This window comes from Mesoplodon mirus (assembly GCF_964341445.2).
Source record: "Mesoplodon mirus genome assembly, chromosome: 5".
NCBI classification, from domain to species: Eukaryota; Metazoa; Chordata; class Mammalia; order Artiodactyla; family Ziphiidae; genus Mesoplodon; species Mesoplodon mirus.
The window spans coordinates 73,990,219-74,008,823 of record NC_138980.1 but is presented as its reverse complement, the minus strand read 5'-3'; the positions used below and the strand labels follow the sequence as shown (position 1 = coordinate 74,008,823).

Sequence of the window (18,605 nt, the reverse complement as noted above, 5' to 3'; positions counted from 1 at the left end):
AGCTGAATATTTTAATTTATGAGTTTTTAATAGCCTTATTTTTAAAATATTTATATATTTATAACTCATCATAAAATAAAGTATATGCAGAATCTGACAGCATGATGTCATTTTAATGGCACAGACTATATTTACTTGCCTACTTTTGGGAAAACCAGTTTAATTTACTGAGAGACTAAAATTGGTGTGGGAATTAAAAAGGAAAGACCACTTCCCTCTCAAGGAGTTCCCTCTCTCATTGGAGACATAATGCATGAAATGATTAAAGAATACAAGGCCACACAAGATGTAAATGATAATTAAAAGAGCTTGCAGAGTGGGTCCCTAAGTCCCACTGACTATCAAGTAATTCTGAATTTAAAAAGTGTCAACTGGATGCTTAGAACATTCTTTTCCCATTGGCACAAGGGTTGCTATATTGAGTCCACGGTGGGGAAATAATTCTAGCACACTACCTGGCACTGCAGTGAACAATAATACTTAATGTCCTAATAATGTAAATTCTTTTGATTCTCAAGCCTTCGAACCAACCAATAGACAAAGCATGGAAGACTTAATTATGGTTACAGAACAGACTAAATGCTATCAAACTGACAACAGAAAAGGAGTAGCTCAAAATGACTGAGAGGTAAAAGCAAAAGGAAAGAGAGAGAGGTGGGGCACCAACACTGTCTAAGGTTGATGGAACAAGAACAAGAGACTTAAGTATTTATTCAAACTTGGAAACGTAACAGAAGATCTAAAACTAACTTACTATAAAAAATTTGGAAGGGGCAGTATAAATAAGGTAAACTCTCACTTTTCAATGGGGAAATCAATACAAAATATCTAAAGTTGATAAAAAAAATAGTTGGCAAGGTGGTCATGAATTGATGAATGTTGTAGTTGGGGATGGGTACATGACGGTTGATTACTCTGCTTTTACACGTGTTTGAAAGTTTTTATAATAAAAAGTGAAAAAACCAATAAAGTAAAACCAATAGTAAGTAAATCAAGAAATCTTTGGAATTATAATGGTAACCACCAGAAAAATTAAAAACAAAAAAGGGAGGGTGGGCTGTTGGGAATGGGACTTGGAATAAGAAACAGTGAAAGCAGGGCAGGAGATTTTTGGCTTTCCATTTAAAGTCTGTGAGTGTGACCATGTGCATAAGTGATAAAATGTTTTTAAAAGTTAAAGTACTAAAATTAAAAAGACAGACAATAACAAATGTTGGTGAAGATGTGGAAAAACTAGAACTGTCACACATTGCTGGTATGATTGGAAAATGGTAGCCATTTTGGAAAACAGTGGGGTAGTTCCTCAAAAGATTAAACATAGTTACTATATGATCCAGTAATTCTAATCCTAGGTATCTACACCAAGAGAACTGAAAACATATGTCCACACAAAAACCTCTACACAAATGTTCATAGCAGCATTATTCATTTATAGCAAAAAAGTAGAGACAACCCAGATGTCAATCAACTGATGAATGGATAAACAAAACGTGGTATAGCCATACAATGAAATATTATTTGACAATAAAAAGAAAAGTACTGACACATGCTACAGTATGGATGAACCTTGGGAACACTATGCTAAATCAAGGAAGCCAGATACAAAGGTCATATATGGCATGATTCTATTTATATGAAATGCCCAGAAAAGGCAAATCCATAGAGGCAAAAGGTAGAATATTGGTTGCTAGGGGCTGCGGGGGTGAAGGAAGAGGGAGTGACTGCTAATAGACATAGGGTTTCTTTTGGGAGCAAGGAAAATGTTTTGACATGAGATAGTCAATAATGGTTGTACAACTCTGTGACAATACTAAAAACCACTGAATTATATACTTAAAAGGATGAATTTTATAGTATGTGACATATCTCAGTAAAGCTGTTATTTTAAAAAATTAAAGGAGAAAAACAAGTGTCAAGTCATTAAAATTTGCCTTTTAAAGACATGTTCTCTGCAAGAATATGGATCTAGTAACAGTGAATGAGCATTCTCTTTTCATTCTTGCTCACACACGTATGACAAAAATTAATACTAGTACTAAAATTATACCAAAACATGCAACATCTTTTTAACCCTTTCAAAATAAGGGAACAAATCAAAAGCTTCAAGTCTCACCCTGACCACAGCCAGTTTCACCCTGCCCACATAAAATGCCAAGGGCAACAAGTAACTAAGAGAGTCATGGAGCCTTCTAAGGCCACAATGAAAATTTTAATTTCCTTTCTTCTTTGATTGAGACTCATTTGCATTCAATGGCTAATGTGAGCTGTAGTCTGCCACAGGATATGACTTGTGGGTTATAGTTTGTGTATGAGGCCAGAATGGTAAAAGGAAAGGCAGTCGGAAGAAAGATTTAGAGCAGGCCATAGAAGGGACATATGCAGGCTCCAGGCAGGTCCGCCATGGACGGAAATACCCAACAGTAAGCCCTGGAGTTTACCAAGGGAGTGAGAGAACATGCATCAAGGAGGACATACATAAGAAGAAGGAGCGAAGAAACTTCAGGATTAAGTGAAAGTTGAGATGCTTGTTGCTTAAGCACATTCACTTAGGAAACTTAGTTACAGCCCATACCTACTTCATGGGACGTGCCTCTTATCTGTGCATGGAATGTGTGACACTGAGAGCAAAGGCTGATCCCCTCCCTCCCTGCTATCAGCTACTTCCACCTTTTACCTATGAATACATTCTATCTCTAACTGGTATTTGTAGGTAATAAATACTTATTGAATAAACGAATGAAAGAAAAAAACATTTTGCTCAAATCTATGGCTGAATGTCTTTCATTGAAACATTCTTGGGCAAGTTAGAAATGCCGGCCTCTGATAAAAATGCCCCAGGGGCTCTCTTGTTGCTATGAGCCAGTGCCCTGTCCAGGTTTCCCACCCTCCTCTGCATGTCATCTTGATCGGCTTCTCAGGGTGCCCAAATCATCTGAGAATGGGGAATTTCAGGGCAGAGTACAAGGTGCAGCTTTCTCATGGCCTGGCCTCCCAGCATACAAGGTTAGCCTCGCAGTTCCTACCACTTTCCACTGAGGGCAAGGCAAGCACTTTCTCTAGTCTCGGAGCCGATTTCCTGGTTCAAGTCATCAGTTCAACTGGAGCTCCATTCCCAGGTGGAGTACTAAAACCTCCTAGTCAGCTGTCTTTGCCCCGAGCACTCAGATGTTCTCTCCTCAGCTCTCTAGTGTTTCTCTTCTAATCCATCCTTCGTGTCAACTTCTTCCTAGTTCAACGTTCAGTCTCTAACACCGTGTCAGCTGCTAGGAAGGAATGCTGTGCCTGGTAGCTCACCATTCACTCTCCTTCACTACAGCCCTCAACATGCTGCACTGTCATTCTCCACTTACATGGTCATGAGCTTTGCAAGGACCTTCTACTCAGCACAGCATGGGTCCACAGTAAATACAGAAGACACCTGGTGACTGAGTGGCATAACTCATGATGGAGTAGAAATCAAGGCAAACATAGTATTTCTGTAATGACTCTGGTAGGTCGGGTTAGGCAATATCCTCTTGTGAAGATTGGTATCAACTCTGAGAAATATTTTATTCAGTTGTAAAGTCCCAGTTAAATTCCTTTGTAAAACTGGAGAAATAAAGGCTCTGATTAAAAACTAAAATTTCCCCAGCCCTCTCAAAAGGGGTAGGGGAGGGGAGCAGGTGTAGAAGAATGTCTGATCTGTCATATTCTTTAGTCAGAGCCATAAACGTGTTCGGGTAAGACAAAGTGATGTTCTGATAACGTTGATAAAAGTAACTTGAAGACTGGGTCACAGGAAGCCCAAGATAAATGCTGAGAGGAAACAGGTTCTTTTTGAAGTAGCCTCTTCATAATCATTTTCCCACACATTTGTTCAACTTCCGAAGGAGGACTGAATACTTGATTTGCTTTGCAAATGAAAAAGCTTAAGAATGAGACATTCAGATAATGTTATAACATGTGCTTAGAAGGCTCCTCCAAGCTTGCTTTAAGTTTAGGCTGCAGCTTCAGAATCGTGTGAACAGTTCCTGCAGGCACATACTAACCGTGTTACCTTAGGCTGGTACTTGGGGTTTTTATTTTGTGTTTTTTGGTACTTGGTTTTAAAAAGAGATTCTTGAGGGTCTTCATAAGAAGGTGGGATGGACAACGACCTCAGCAGCATCCTGACAACACAGGCACTAATAGGTTCCCTGAGGGTGCACCTCAGCGGTGTCGCTTGGTGATAGTACCACAGCTCCAGAACTCAACTGGGGAGGAGGGGCAGTGGGTGGGAAGGTGAACTATTGCTTATCTTGCTTACACTATGGCAGGCCTCTAATTTTATTTCCATATTCTACAAACATGTGTAGGAGTTTTACGCCAGCTAGCAGTTGGGAAGAGGAAGAGAGCAAGACCTGAAATGGCCAGAGAAGTCTCCTCTCTACACAAAAAGCAGACTGAAATCCTTTGAAACTTGCTGACAAACCAAAACTTCTCAATGTCTTCTGTGAACTTCTTGAGGCTGCCTAGCACAGTGCCTGGTAATCAATAAATGTTTGTCCAAACAACACATGATTAACAATAATCCGAGCAATGTTATTGTTTTGGAGATATTTTAAGCTCATTAAAAGTTTTTGAAAGAGATCATGATATCGTTACCAATAAGAAACGTCTCCTTTTACCTTTATTTTCCATACAGACTTCTTTGAGTTTCTGTTCTCAAACACCTAATGACAAGGATAACAAAACTTGGGATTAAAATATTTTTGGTGAAAATAAATTTTATCAATGAGAAGGGGCATTTTAAAAAACATCTCTCCCAGGTTTCTGTATAATGATGATTTCTGTTTAAAGGCCCACAACATTAAGAGTTTCTGGTGTGAAATTACACAGGTCTCTCTTAACCTCATGAAACTGAGAGCCAAGCACAAAGAACCTGCCTATTAAGATCAGGATGGACATAAACACAAAAATAGCTCAGTAAAGAAGCAGACCACTATTACAAGCATTAGGTAAAGATTTTTATTTCTTATTTAACCATGCTGTATGTATACATACAATATCAATATATACAACTTGAACAAATACAATATATACATAAAATACAATGAAAGTTGGCTTTTGAAATTAATACGACAAACTTATCATATGATTTGTAATTTTGGCCAGTATACAGTATTGTAGTAATGCTATTGAAGTTATTAATGATTTAAATTAGACTACAGTATAAGTTCAAAGGCACTAGGAAGATCTATGTCTTCTTCTAGCATTTTAGATCAAAGAATAACTAAAAAGGAAAACAAATGCATACATTAAGAAACTGGGCAGACACTGGCATACTTAAATGTAAACTCTACCCGTTCTTTAATTCACAGCCCTGTAGGAAAGGGAGGGACTTTCCTTAAGATAAGGGTTAAGGGAAAAAATATTTTTAAAAGACTAGAAAGAAACAAAACAACCTAAACCTATAATCATAATTTTAAAAACATGTTACAGTTGAAGTAGCACCACCCTCTCCCCCAAAGTAACCTTAAATTTCTTGCAGCAAAAAAAAGTCCCCTTTTCCCAGAAAGTAGATGCCACAGCATGTCAAATGGATTCTACTTGTGGAACGAACACATAGATGTAGACCCGCCACCTTGATTACTCTTATACTTCACAAGAATCTAGACAAAAATGGGGAATACTATTATATTTTAATATCATTATTACTACATGTAATTGCAAGGTTTACTAAAGAACATACCACAAACAACATTCTACCAAGGCTCCTTTTAATAAATATTACTTTTTTAAATTAAAGAGAAAAATAGCCATTCAATAACCTACTTATATGTGACACTCATCTTAAATCTGCTTCTTATATCAAATAATGAGCAAGTTTGTTCATCTATAGCCTTTCATGAAATTAACACCAAAGTTACAAAATATTTCATTTGTGGACAACGACACAAAGTAACTGTGAAGAAACCATAGAACTACTATGATTATAGCTAAGTGAAGAGCTCTAAAGTCAGGTTCCCATGTTTTCACATGGATACTCAGGCCTGGCTCCAATATCTAATCTTGGTATTATATAAGATGAATATTTAATGCCCATCTGGTATAATCAGTTCTAATGTAAATGTTTAAAAAAAAACTGCTAAAGTAGCCTGTTTTTAAAATTTCTCAACATTTTGACTTTTTATAGATTTCGTTTTGTTACTGCTGTGGCGTGGAAAAGAAAAAAAAACCTAACATACTGGCTTAAATTTTCTATAATGTTTTAAAGCTTAATTCTAAAGTTATTCCTTTTCTATTAACTGGATGGTTAAAGGGTACACACGTGCATTTTTTAAAAAGAAGAAGTAGTCATATTTTTTTCCTACTGGTAAAATTAAGATTTCTCTAGAGTTATTATTAACAGAGTTAAATATGCATCTACAATTGCCAAGATATTCTGCTTACACAAAGCTTTTACAAGACATAAATTCACAAGTCTTCACGGTACCTAAACAATGCCCCACAAAGTTATAAATGTCTAACTATCTTACACGTTATAAAGAAAATGCTGCCAGTTAACTGCAATTCTTATTACCTAGAAAATATTCACCATACACGGGATATTTAGTACATCACCTTTGGAATGTACTTTAAATTTATGGACACATTTTTACCACCACCTCACAAATAACGCTACATTCGCTCACTCCCATTCTATATACATCTTTGTAATTATAAACCAATATTGAACCAACTTACTAAAATAATGTTAACTTAATAAATACTCATTTATGAAGTCTTAAAACTTGTAGCCAATGTGTTTCAGGGCTGATTACAAAATTTTAAAACTCATAAAAGATATATATATATATATATATATATATATATATATATATATATAGTGGTTTTGGAGTAGCATAACTTTAAAAAAATAAAAATTTTGTAAGCAGTCAACAAAAGAACAAACAATTCTATGACTTTTTCTTTTACTATAAAATAAAAATAATTTTTATTTAGAGGTATGGTCTAACTGGATTTGTCAATGGAAGAAATTCAGGGAAGAATATTTTCTTTATAAAATAAGAAGAAAGACAAAACAAAGTGTTTTAAAAGCAAACAATTAAAAGATATTTTTCTTGCTTTGTCTGTATTTTCTAGAAAACAGAGACCTTTCTCAGTTGGGAGAAACAGAGCAATTTTCATCAAAATTTAGAACTCAGACACAGGAAAGCATCAGTTAATCATGTTTCAAAGTGAATTAAAAAAAAATAATACCCATAGAGGCAAATATTAGTGACCAGTATTTAGCTTCTTAATTTTCTGCAGCTGTGACTCCTTTATATTCAGGTACAGATTCAATGTTTCAAGAAACATGAAACCAAAACAAACAAACAAAAAATTTGACTTGAGGTCAAAGTGGCAAAAAAAAAATCAAGAGAGGTCCAGATGAAACATATCTTCAACTTTTGTTTTTTAAACATGTATACTTCTAAAGATTGACTATCGAATTATAAAATTTTCTATAGATCAATAAGATCCCCCATCTCATATTTTAAATGCAATGAATGTTAGTATAAAAATTGAACATATTTTAAAAGGCCAGGTGGGTGTTAGGATAGAATCATTTCTTAGATTTGCAGCCCATACATTCATATATAACAGGAAAACATAGGACAATTAGACCTGCAACTTTCTATGTGCAAAACATGACTTACATTTTTTTTTTCTATTTTGAATATCCGGTTATCTAAATATACAGTAGTTGAGTAAATCACTAGCAGATTTATGTATACATTTAAACTGCAACTCTCTATAGTATAAGCTGCTCTCTCAACTTCCCTGCACAGTATAAGTTGAAAACTAATATGACAATTTGAACAATTACCAGTTGTACAATTTTAATGTTATATTAACTTAATATATATAGACTAAAAGTTATTAGGCAAATTATTAGTTCCAGTCTTACTGCATGATCTACAGCTTCCATTATTTGAAATAACACAAAAGTCTTCAGTGTTTTAATTAAAGGTTTTGTCCAGGCATGAGGATATCACTAATTTTTATTCTGACTTTAAGTCTAACATTTACTGAAGTAAAGAGTCAATTACAGTTTCAGGCTTTGCAGAACGCTTTCTGTTTGGAGAAGAGAAAAAGAAAACATGAATGCCTTCCTAAAAGACTGAAATGCAAACACTTTACATTATGTAGTAGATAATACCAGGCAGCCATAGAGTCTAGAAACAGGCCAAGGTTTGACATGCTTGACCATGAGATCAATTAACGTCTGCCTTTTCAGGCTAGGGAAAGGTCACCTAGAGTGAGCACAAGAGCATGGCCCTCCACTCCACCACCCACAGTGATGAAGGAGTGAGTGAATGATAAACTGGACTAGACAATGTGGACAGGCCAAGGGGTCTGCATGCTTGCCAGATTTGAACCCCCTGATTATCTCTTCTGGGGTATGCTAAAGATGCCGGCTTATTCAGTGAAAATCAGAGTCACAAATCATCTGAAGCAACAACTCACAGATGACTGTGTAGGAAATGATGGAAATGTTCCATTGATCTATCATGTTTATTGCAGTTTTGCTTATTAGCACACTGAAATATGTGCTTCTAATGAGGAATATCACATTGAACATTGTCAAGCAATGTAATGTAGTATCAATAAACCATTTATTGTGTATATTTGTCTATAATTATGGCCACTTACTGTTTTCATAATACAGCAGGCTAATTCTGGTACACAGAGATGCTGGGTTTGGCTTGTCGAATGTTAGCTCACATTTTTTTTTTTTTAGATTAAACCGAAAAAGTATATATTTTAAAATAAGCATTCTGAAAACTGTATCCAAATACCTTATCAAATTATTTGCTTGTTTGTTTTAGGTCCACATAGCTTTTAAAAAGTGACTAAAGACGGAGATCTCATGTAAATAATCCTGATTTCTGGCTTCTCCTTTGAAACAAGAAGATCCAGAAACCATGGGCCCTCTTTCCCCAAATTAACTAGAAGCAGGGTAACAGGCCACTCACTCCAGACAGAACACGCTCTGTTTTGCCCCAGCCCACACCACTGCCTATTTTTCTCCCACACTGAGAGCAACTGTCTTACCATTTATCATCATACTTGCACTGTTACTTTTCTTACTAACTGCAGAGTTAAGAGGAAAATACCTCCATTAAAGTGGAAAAGTCAAAGACATAGAGGAATTGGTGTTTCTTTGAATTGATTTGCTTCATTCATTAACATTACATGCATGGCTTCTGCTGGCATATGAAATGCTTTTAATGTCTGACATCTAAATGCTGAAGAATGTAAAAATTTGTACACTTTTAATATGCTACTGATTCCTCCTCCCCAAATTTATAAAACTTAGGTTATGTCTATGAGATTATGTTACACAAAAATATTAAAACTTAGACTTCACCCTACATGTAGCTCAAAAGTCTAGGTACTCAAAGTAGGGAAAAATATAAGCTTATTATTTCCTATCATTTCAGGAGCCCCAAAGTCTGTTAGTCAGTTTAAATAAGCTGAACAGTACTTAATGTAGGGAAGGGAGAGAAGAAATAAGCTCCAGCCCAGGGCTTTCACATCCTCATTTCTCTGGGCTATGTTACAATACATATAGACTACTCAATAGTCAAAAGAGAGGGAAAGACAGAGAAGTTTTATTTAACTGGTGACTGAGGAAATCAAGGTTCTTGGGGCAGTATTCATGACAGAAAAATGAATCAGCTGAATACAATACCTTGGGAGTCTAACGAGGCAAATTAATTAGCATCTCACTAGAATAATTAGTGTAAGGATTAAGGAATTAAAATAGTAATGACTTATACATTTGGAAAGAACAAAGTAAATTAACAATAAATTCTGCTACTCAGGAGGGCTAAAGAAGTTGGAAGACCTTAATTCTTTAGTCAGATTTTATTTACTCAAATCGTAACTACATAGGACTTCAATATTTAGTTAAATATATCAGACAAAATACTTATCATATTAACTAAATTTCCTTTAAATGTACTTAATTTGAAAATCTCACTGCCTTTGGCTCATGGGACTCAAAGACAGTTCTTACCTTCTCCCTGTCTTTGGCCTTGCTTTCCCCTTTGAAGTCCGTGGCCTCTCTAATTTCATCAAGGACTGCCGTAGGCTCTCCTCAGTATAGGCAAGATACACGTGGGAAAGATCCACTTCAAAGGGCTATATGTAAAGGAAATAAACACAAGACATTCTTACAGAAGAATTTAAACCAGATTTGGGGGAAGATTTAAAATACTAAATAAACTCTTAGGAAAAAAAGCCAAAGACAAAACCAAATAAATATCTAAAGATATCTTTTTCTAATGCCATTTATCTCAAATGTATTCACTAAGTGTTGGTGAAGAAGCCCTGACACACTATAAATTCCTTAGCAGTAAAGAAAAACTGTTGCTGTTTTCCCTAAAGCTGCTACTTCCTCTTGTTGACCTAAGACTAGGACCAGCTTTGAAAAGGACAGACTTAATCTAGTCTCTAACCAAATCCCCAAGGCCCAGAGAGATGGTGAAAAGAGCCTCTAAAGAGAACTACATGTCACGCTTGTCGTAGAAATGTCTGCCATCACAACTAAAGGTGAACAGAACTGTCCTAATAATCACCCCATCCTAGAGCCTCTATTCTCAAAATAGTAGCCTATTTTTCAGCTGAGCTGATTAATAGATATCATGATGATAACACAATTTAGTGACCCACATTCCTATAAAGAACCAACTGTAGTTTTTTTTGTTTTTTGTTTTAAAAAAGCACGCTTACGTCTTTCTCCTTTTTATCAGGAACTGGAGTCTGCTTTCTCATGTTATTTCCTGTGTAGGCAACACATTTCTCAAAAAAGGAAAAAAGAAGGGGAGGAGAATTATCTTAATTAGCAATTAATACTATGAATGAGGCAAATTACTATGAGATATACTGATGGTACACTCATAAAACATGATTTGAATGCTGGAATAGAAAGGGACCCCAGAGGTCATTCAGTCCTATACACCAACCTACACCATCTCTACTACGTATAACACACAGAATATTCTGTGTGTTATAACATAATTATTAAAACATCCTGTCCACCCCAGTGGCTTCTCATTTGATTCATCCTCTGGACCACCTTTCTCCACATTGTAGCCAGTACAATTCCAGTCTACAGGAAGTATTCCGTAAGTATTTCATGAAAGGATGAAGGTTAATACTCACTAGTTGCCATTCCCCTATGTCTTCATTCCAATGGACATAGTTTTCAATCATTTCCTTTTAAAAGAGTCAGAGATGATCTACTTTTAATATTTAATAACATTTAAAATACTGAAAAATATTCATGGAACTAAAATCTTAATATAGTAAGTAAAAAAAGTTAAGTCTCAAAACATTATATGCTACATGATGCCCCTTTTATATATTTTAAGTTATATACTTTCAAGGAATATATGTAGATTCAATTAAACTGTATAAAAATAAAAAGCAAGGAAATAAAGAACATGGCATTCAGGATGGTGGTTACCTTGAGTTTGAAGAGGTAAAGGGATAGAAGAGGCTAGAGGGAAACCATTTGGTTAGAAACAGGTCACTACCATGGTCCTAGCTTTTGTTTTGGGTGACAAGTTCACTACAAAATAACTAACTAAACAAAAGTAGGCCATCCAAGGACCATCAAGGACAGTATATTGTGAACCAAATACTAATTCTGTGCAGCTGAGGTCCAAAGGAAAAAAAATACTAAGGCTTATATTCAGACAAATTTCTTAAAGCTGTATATAGATTCAAAATAAATTTTTAAAAATCAATGTTAGAAATTAAAGAGGATACAAATAGATGGAGAGATATACCATGTTCTTGCATTGGAAGAATCAACACTGTGAAAATGACTATACTACCCAAAGCAATCTACAGATTCAATGCAATCCCTATCAAGCTACCACTGGCATGTTTCACAGAACTCGAACAAAAAATTTCACAATTTGTGTGGAAACACAAAAGACCCCAAATAGCCAAAACAATCTTGAGAAAGAAAAACAGAGCTGGAGGAATCAGGCTCCCTGACTTCAGAGTATACTACAAAGCTACAGTAATCAAGACAGTATACTACTGGCACAAAAAAAGAAATATAGATCAATGGAACAGGATAGAAAGCCCAGAGATAAACCTACTCACATATGGTCACCTTATCTTTGATAAAGGAGGCAAGAATATACAGTAGAGAAAAAAAAGCCTCTTCAATAAGTGGTGATGGGAAAACTGGACAGCTACATGTAAAAGAATGAAATTATAACACTCCTTAACACCGTACACAAAAATAAACGCAAAATGGATTAAAGACCTAAATGTAAGGCCAGACACTATCAAACTCTTAGAGGAAAATATAGGCAGAACACTCTGTGACATAAATCACAGCAAGATCCTTTTTGACCCACCTCCTAGAGAAATGGAAATAAAACCAAAAATAAACAAATGGGACCTAATGAATCTTAAAAGCTTTTGCACAGCAAAGGAAACCATAAACAAGACGACAAGACAACCCTCAGAATAGGGGAAAATATTTGTAAATGAAATGACAAAGGATTAATCTCCAAAACATACAAGCAACTCATGCAGCTCAATATCAAAAAAACAAACAACCCAATCCAAAAATGGGCAGAAGACCTAAATAGACATTTCTCCAAAGAAGATATACAGATTGCCAACAAACACATGAAAGAATGCTCAACATCATTAATCATTAGAGAAATGAAAATCAAAACTACAATGAGATATCATCTCACACTGGTCAGAATGGCCATCATCAAAAAATCTACAAACAATAAATGCTGGAGAGGGTGTGGAGAAAAGAGAACGCTCTTGCACTGCTGGTGGGAATGTAAGTTGATACAGCCACTATGGAGAACAGTATAGAGGTTCCTTAAAAAACTACAAATAGAACTACCATATGACCCAGCAGTCCCACTACTGGGCATGTACCCTAAGAAAACCATAATTCAAAAAGAGTCATGGGGCCTCCCTGGTGGCGCAGTGGTTGAGAGTCCGCCTGCCGATGCAGGGGATACGGGTTCGTGCCCCGGTCTGGGAGGATCCCATATGCCGCGGAGCGGCTGGGCCCGTGAGCCATGGCCGCTGGGCCTGCGCATCCGGAGCCTGTGCTCCGCAACGGGAGAGGCCACAACAGTGAGAGGCCCGCATACCGCAAAAAGAAAAAAAAAAAAAGAGTCATGGACCGGGCTTCCCTGGTGGCACAGTGGTTGAGAGTCTGCCTGCCGATGCAGGGGACACGGGTTTGTGCCCCAGTCCGGGGAGATCCCACATGCCGCGGAGCACGGGCCCGTGAGCCACGGCCGCTGGGCCTGCGCGTCCGGAGCCTGTGCTCCACAATGGGAGAGGCCACAGTGGTGAGAGGCCCGCGTACCACAAAAAAAAAAAAAAAAAAAAAGAGTCATGTACCAAAATGTTCACTGCAGCTCTATTTACAATAGCCAGGAGATGGAAGCAACCTAAGTGTCCATCAACAGATGAATAAAGAAGATGTGGCACATATATACAATGGAATATTACTCAGCCATAAAAAGGAACAAAACTGAGTTATTTGTAGTGAGGTGGATGGACCTAGAGACTGTCATACAGAGTGAAGTAAGTCAGAAAGAGAAAAACAAATACCATATGCTAACACATATATACGGAATCTAAAAAAAAGAAAAGAAAAATATGGTCAGAAAAACCTAGGGGCAAGATGGGAATAAAGGTGCAGACCTACTAGAGAATGGACTTGAGGATACGGGGAGGGGGAAGGGTAAGCTGGGACAAAGTGAGAGAGTGGGATGGACATATATACACTACCAAACGTAAAATAGATAGCTAGTGGGAAGCAGCCGCATAGCAGTGGGAGATCAGCTCAGTACTTTGTGACCACCTACGGGGGTGGGATAGGGAGGGTGGGAGGGAGGGAGATGCAAGAGGGAAGAGATATGGGGACATATGTATATGTATAACTGATTCACTTTGTTATAAAGCAGAAACTAACACACCATTGTAAAGCAATTATACTCTAATAAAGATGTTAAAAAAAATCAATGTTAAAGTTTACTAAAATATACTGGAAAGACAGAAATTTGGGGAAAAGAATAATAGAGGCTGAGATTTTAAAATTTTACTAGTATTTAGAGTTAGCATATATCTAGAGATGGATGGTAGTGATTACTGCACAACAGTGTGAATGTACTTAATGTCAATGAACTGTACTCTTAAAAATAGTTCACTACAGGACTATTTACAATAGCCAGGACATGGAAGCAACCTAAATGTCCATCAAGAGATGAATGGTTAAAGAAGATGTGGCACATATATACAGTGGAATATTACTCAGCCATAAAAAGGAACGAAATTGAGTTATTTGTAGTGAGGTGGATGGACCTAGACTCTGTCATACAGAGTGAAGTAAGTCAGAAAGAGAAAAACAAATACCATATGCTAACGCACATATATGGAATCTAAAAACACGGTACTGATGAACCTAGTGGCAGGGCAGGAATAAAGATGCAGACGTAAAGAACGGACTTGAGGACACAGTGGGGGAAGGGGAAGCTGGGACGAAGTGAGAGTGGCAAGGACATTTATACACTACCAAATGTAAAATAGATAGCTAGTGGGAAGCTGCTACATAGCACAGGGAGATCAGCTCAATACTTTGTGACCACCTAGAGGGATGGGATAGGGAGGGTGGGAGGGAGATGCAAGAGGGAGGTGATACGGGGATATATGTATACTTATAGCTGATTCACTTTGTTGTACAGCAGAAACTAACACACCATTGTAAAGCAATTATACTCCAGTAAAGATTAAAAAAAAAAAAGTTAAAATGGTAAATTTTATGTATGTTTTACCATTCCCCTGCCCACACACACACACAGAATTAGCATCCATAAACAAGGAGAAAAGGTTAGCACAGTTTTGTTTATTCTAATTATAGGATAAAGAATGTTGAAAGAATAAACAGGACCTATACCTTTACATGAATTACATGAATTTGGCCTTCCTCCCAGGACTAAGAAACTCTTATTCAGATACTTAGTTACTCAAACAGAGAATTATGTATTAAGAACAGTTAACAGCTGAAGTGAAATGTGATGGCCATTAGTTCAAGAAAATTTTATCATCAGCAACCGAAATGTAAATATTTACCATTAATTAAATTAGAAATTATATTTCTTTAGTCCTTAACCCCGAGCCAAGTGACCTAATACCTAAGACAGAGAAATTCCCAATTACCTGATAATCCTGAGGTATAAAGTTATCAATAATAAGCATCTGAAGTCGAAGCTCCCGGCTAAGCTGTCGAATGTTCTCCAAGAGGCCTTCAATTTCCCTCTGATGTTCCTGTTGGAGATCGGCCATCTAACAGAAAATCAATGAAAATACTAAGGACAAACAAGATTTTAAATACAAAACAATTCCATCTGACATAGGGCAGTGGTCTAGGAAACCTTGTAAGAACTTACCCAGTTCTTTCACAAAAACAATGGACAGAATAACACTATCTATCATTGTCTATTCCATGTTAATAGTTAAGGTTGGAAATAAACAATTTAGCTTAACAGCTGAAATTAAAAATTGCAAATAAAGGCAAAAATTTTATTTCTTTAAAATTGTAAGCACACATTATGATTCCTTTAGGATTCTTAATCATACTTAATCAAAGAAATTCTTTTCTAAAAAATTCAAACTACAATAATAGGTAGCTTCTAAAAGACCAACCTCTGACTTCGCAGCCATCAGCATAGTCCAAACTTTCTTTAATTTCTTGGTCTTTCCTTGTGCTTCTTCTTGCAAACTGGTATACTTTTCTTCAATATCCAAGCGTTCTTGCTATGACATAAAGTGATAAACTTCAGAATAATTTTCTTCATTAAATCACAAGTTTAATTATTTAACAAATGACATAAATGTTTAGCAACTATTATCTTTCAAAGCAATCCACAGATATGCTTTAAATTTTTATTAAGGGACTTCCCTGGTGGCACAGTGGTTAAGAACCCACCTGCCAATGCAGGGGACATGGGTTCAATCCCTGGTGTGGGAAGATCCCATATGCTGCGGAGGAACTAAGCCCGTGCACCACAACTACTGAGCCTGCGTTCTAGAGCCCACAAGCTACAACTACTGAGCCCATGTGCCACAACTACTGAAGCCCACATGCCTAGAACTCATGCTCCACAACAAGAGAAGCCACCTGAAGCCTACGCACCTGGGACTTCCCTGGTGGCACAGTGGTTAAAAATCCACCTGCCAATGCATGGGACACAGGTTTGAGCCCTGATCCAGGAAGATTCCACCTGCCACAGAGCAACTAAGCCCGCATGCCATAACTACTGAGCCTGTGTGCCTAGAGCCCGTGCTCCGCAACAAGAGAAGCCACTGCAATGAGAAGCCTGTGCACTGCACAAAGAGTATCCCCCGCTCTCCGCAACTAGAGAAAGCCCACGCGCAGCAACGAAGACCCAACACAACTAAAAATAAATAAATAAATATATTAAAAAAATTTTTATTAAGATTATAGATATTCAGCTTTTCACTAGAAAAGTTAAATACCTTAGGTGAAGCATCAACCAAAAACAAAAATTTACATTACCTCTTTTTCCTCAAGTTCTCTGCGAAGTTGCTCTGCTCTTTTCCTCCTTTCTTCCAGTTCCATGTTGGATTCTTCAAGAAGTTTCTCTTGTTCCTCAGCTTTTGCCAACAAATCAACACCACCAACAATTACCTTCTTCTCCAGTGCAGATAATTTCTCTAGCAAAGACTGATGCTCTTGTCTGTTAATTAAAATGAGAACAATCTGTATCCATCAATTATCTACTATTCTACTAAATTTCCCCAAATTTAACAAGGATTTGGATGTAAAATTTCAAAATAGGAATATAATTATGTAACATCTCTAGCAAACTACACAGCTGTGTAGTATTGCTTTTTATTACTATTCAATTTTCTTGCTTATACATCCTATGAGAAAAAACAGGAAATTTAAATCACAAATCCATCTCAATTCAGTAATACTCACTGGGCCTTAAGAAGATCTTTTTCCCGTTTCTCTAACTCAGCTCTAGCCTTGTTTCTTTCTTCTTCTTCCATGTCAAGCTTTGTTTCAAGTGCTTTTCTCTCCTCATCAATTTTTGCTTGCATTTCAACCATTTTATCTGGGGAAACTTTCTTTTTACCTATTTGAGTCATTTAATTCCAACAGTCACTTCAGAGTCAATGCTTCAGACACATAAATTATCTTCAATATAAAAGATACATTCCTCATGAACAGAAAATCAAATGTCAACATTTTAAGGAAGTCAACTGAATAATATATTTTATTTGTATTTATTATGTCCCTAGAAGATCTTTTTAACTAACTGCTAAATTCAAACTGTTGTCCAACTGTGCAATGATAACTAAGAACAGAAGTAAGTGAAAAAGAAGCATAAGAGATTAGCAGGGAAAAAAAAGAGAAAGATAAACAGGAAAACTAAATAAATAAAAAAAAGCAAAGATATTTGTATGTCCCCAAATAACACACATCGTCAAAAAAGCAATATGATTATTTAGTTACTTTTTTCTGATAACGAGGTATAAAATCAAGTGGCTTCTCAAAACACCTCCCCACAAAATTTATTAAAATAAATGAATAAATAAAAGCCACAAAGGGACTTCCCTGGTGGCACAGTGGTTAAGAATTCGCCTGCCAATGCAGGGGACACGCATTCAAGCTCTGGTCTGGGAAGATCCCACATGCCGTGGAGCAACTAAGCCTGTGCGCCACAACTACTGAGCCTGCGCTCTAGAACCCGCGAGCCACAACTACTGAGCCCGCATGCCATGACTACTGAAGCCCGCGCACCTAGAGCCAGTGCTCCGCATCAAGAGAAGCCATCACAATAAGAAGCCCTTGCACCGCAATGAAGAGTCGCCCCTGCTCTCCGCAACTAGAGAAAGCCCACGTGCAGCAACAAAGACCCAACGCAGTTAAAAATACATAAACAAATAAATTTATTTTTTTTAAAAAGGGATTTCCCTGGTGGCACAGTGGTTAAGAATCTGCCTTCCAAGGCAGGGGACACAGGTTCGAGCTCTGCTCTGGGAAGATCCCACATGCTGCGGAGCAACTAAGCCCATGTGCCACAACTCCTGAGCCTGTGCTCTAGGGTCCGTGAGCCAAAACTACTAAGCCCACGTGCCATGACTACTGAAGCCCACGCACCTAGAGCCCATGCTCCGCAACAAGAGAAGCCACCTCAATGAGAAGCCCACACACTGCAACAAAGAGTAGCCCCCGCTCACCACAACTAGAGAAAGCCCACGTGCAGCAACAAAGACCCAACACAACCAAAAATAAATAAACAGAATTGATTCTTTAAAAAAAAAAAAAAAAAAGCCCGCACATCACAAAGAACAATAGCCCCCGCTCGCCGTAACTAGAGAAAGCCCACGCACAGCAACGAAGACACAATGCAGCCAAAAATAAATAAATAAATAAATTTATAAAAAAAAAAAAGCCCTATATAGGTATAAAATGTACAGATAAAAATATCAGGCAGAATTTATAAGTAGTTTTTAACATATATTTTCAGAAGTTTTCTAAAATTGTGTTTGATAAAATTACT

At 37.0% G+C, this 18,605-nt stretch overlaps 1 protein-coding gene across 4 annotated transcripts in view; it reads right to left on the bottom strand.

Annotated features, from left to right (window-relative positions):
• Positions 1 to 4,982: 4,982 nt before the first annotated feature.
• Positions 4,983 to 18,605, bottom strand: part of KIF3A (kinesin family member 3A) — a 76,525-nt gene continuing 62,902 nt past the window's right edge. For 2 of the 4 annotated variants that reach the window (XM_082624027.1, XM_082624030.1), the window contains exons 10-17: positions 17,018 to 17,174; positions 16,592 to 16,772; positions 15,718 to 15,828; positions 15,232 to 15,357; positions 11,176 to 11,229; positions 10,744 to 10,812; positions 10,028 to 10,152; positions 6,996 to 8,079 (exon numbers count right to left, since the gene is read on the bottom strand). In XM_082624027.1, the coding sequence (XP_082480153.1) occupies positions 8,031 to 8,079; positions 10,028 to 10,152; positions 10,744 to 10,812; positions 11,176 to 11,229; positions 15,232 to 15,357; positions 15,718 to 15,828; positions 16,592 to 16,772; positions 17,018 to 17,174 (872 nt within the window). In that variant the 3' untranslated portion in view covers positions 6,996 to 8,030. Of the gene's footprint in view, positions 5,631 to 6,995; positions 8,080 to 10,027; positions 10,153 to 10,743; positions 10,813 to 11,175; positions 11,230 to 15,231; positions 15,358 to 15,717; positions 15,829 to 16,591; positions 16,773 to 17,017; positions 17,175 to 18,605 lie in introns of those variants that run through there. The other 2 variants (XM_082624028.1, XM_082624029.1) reach the window with 2 other exon arrangements.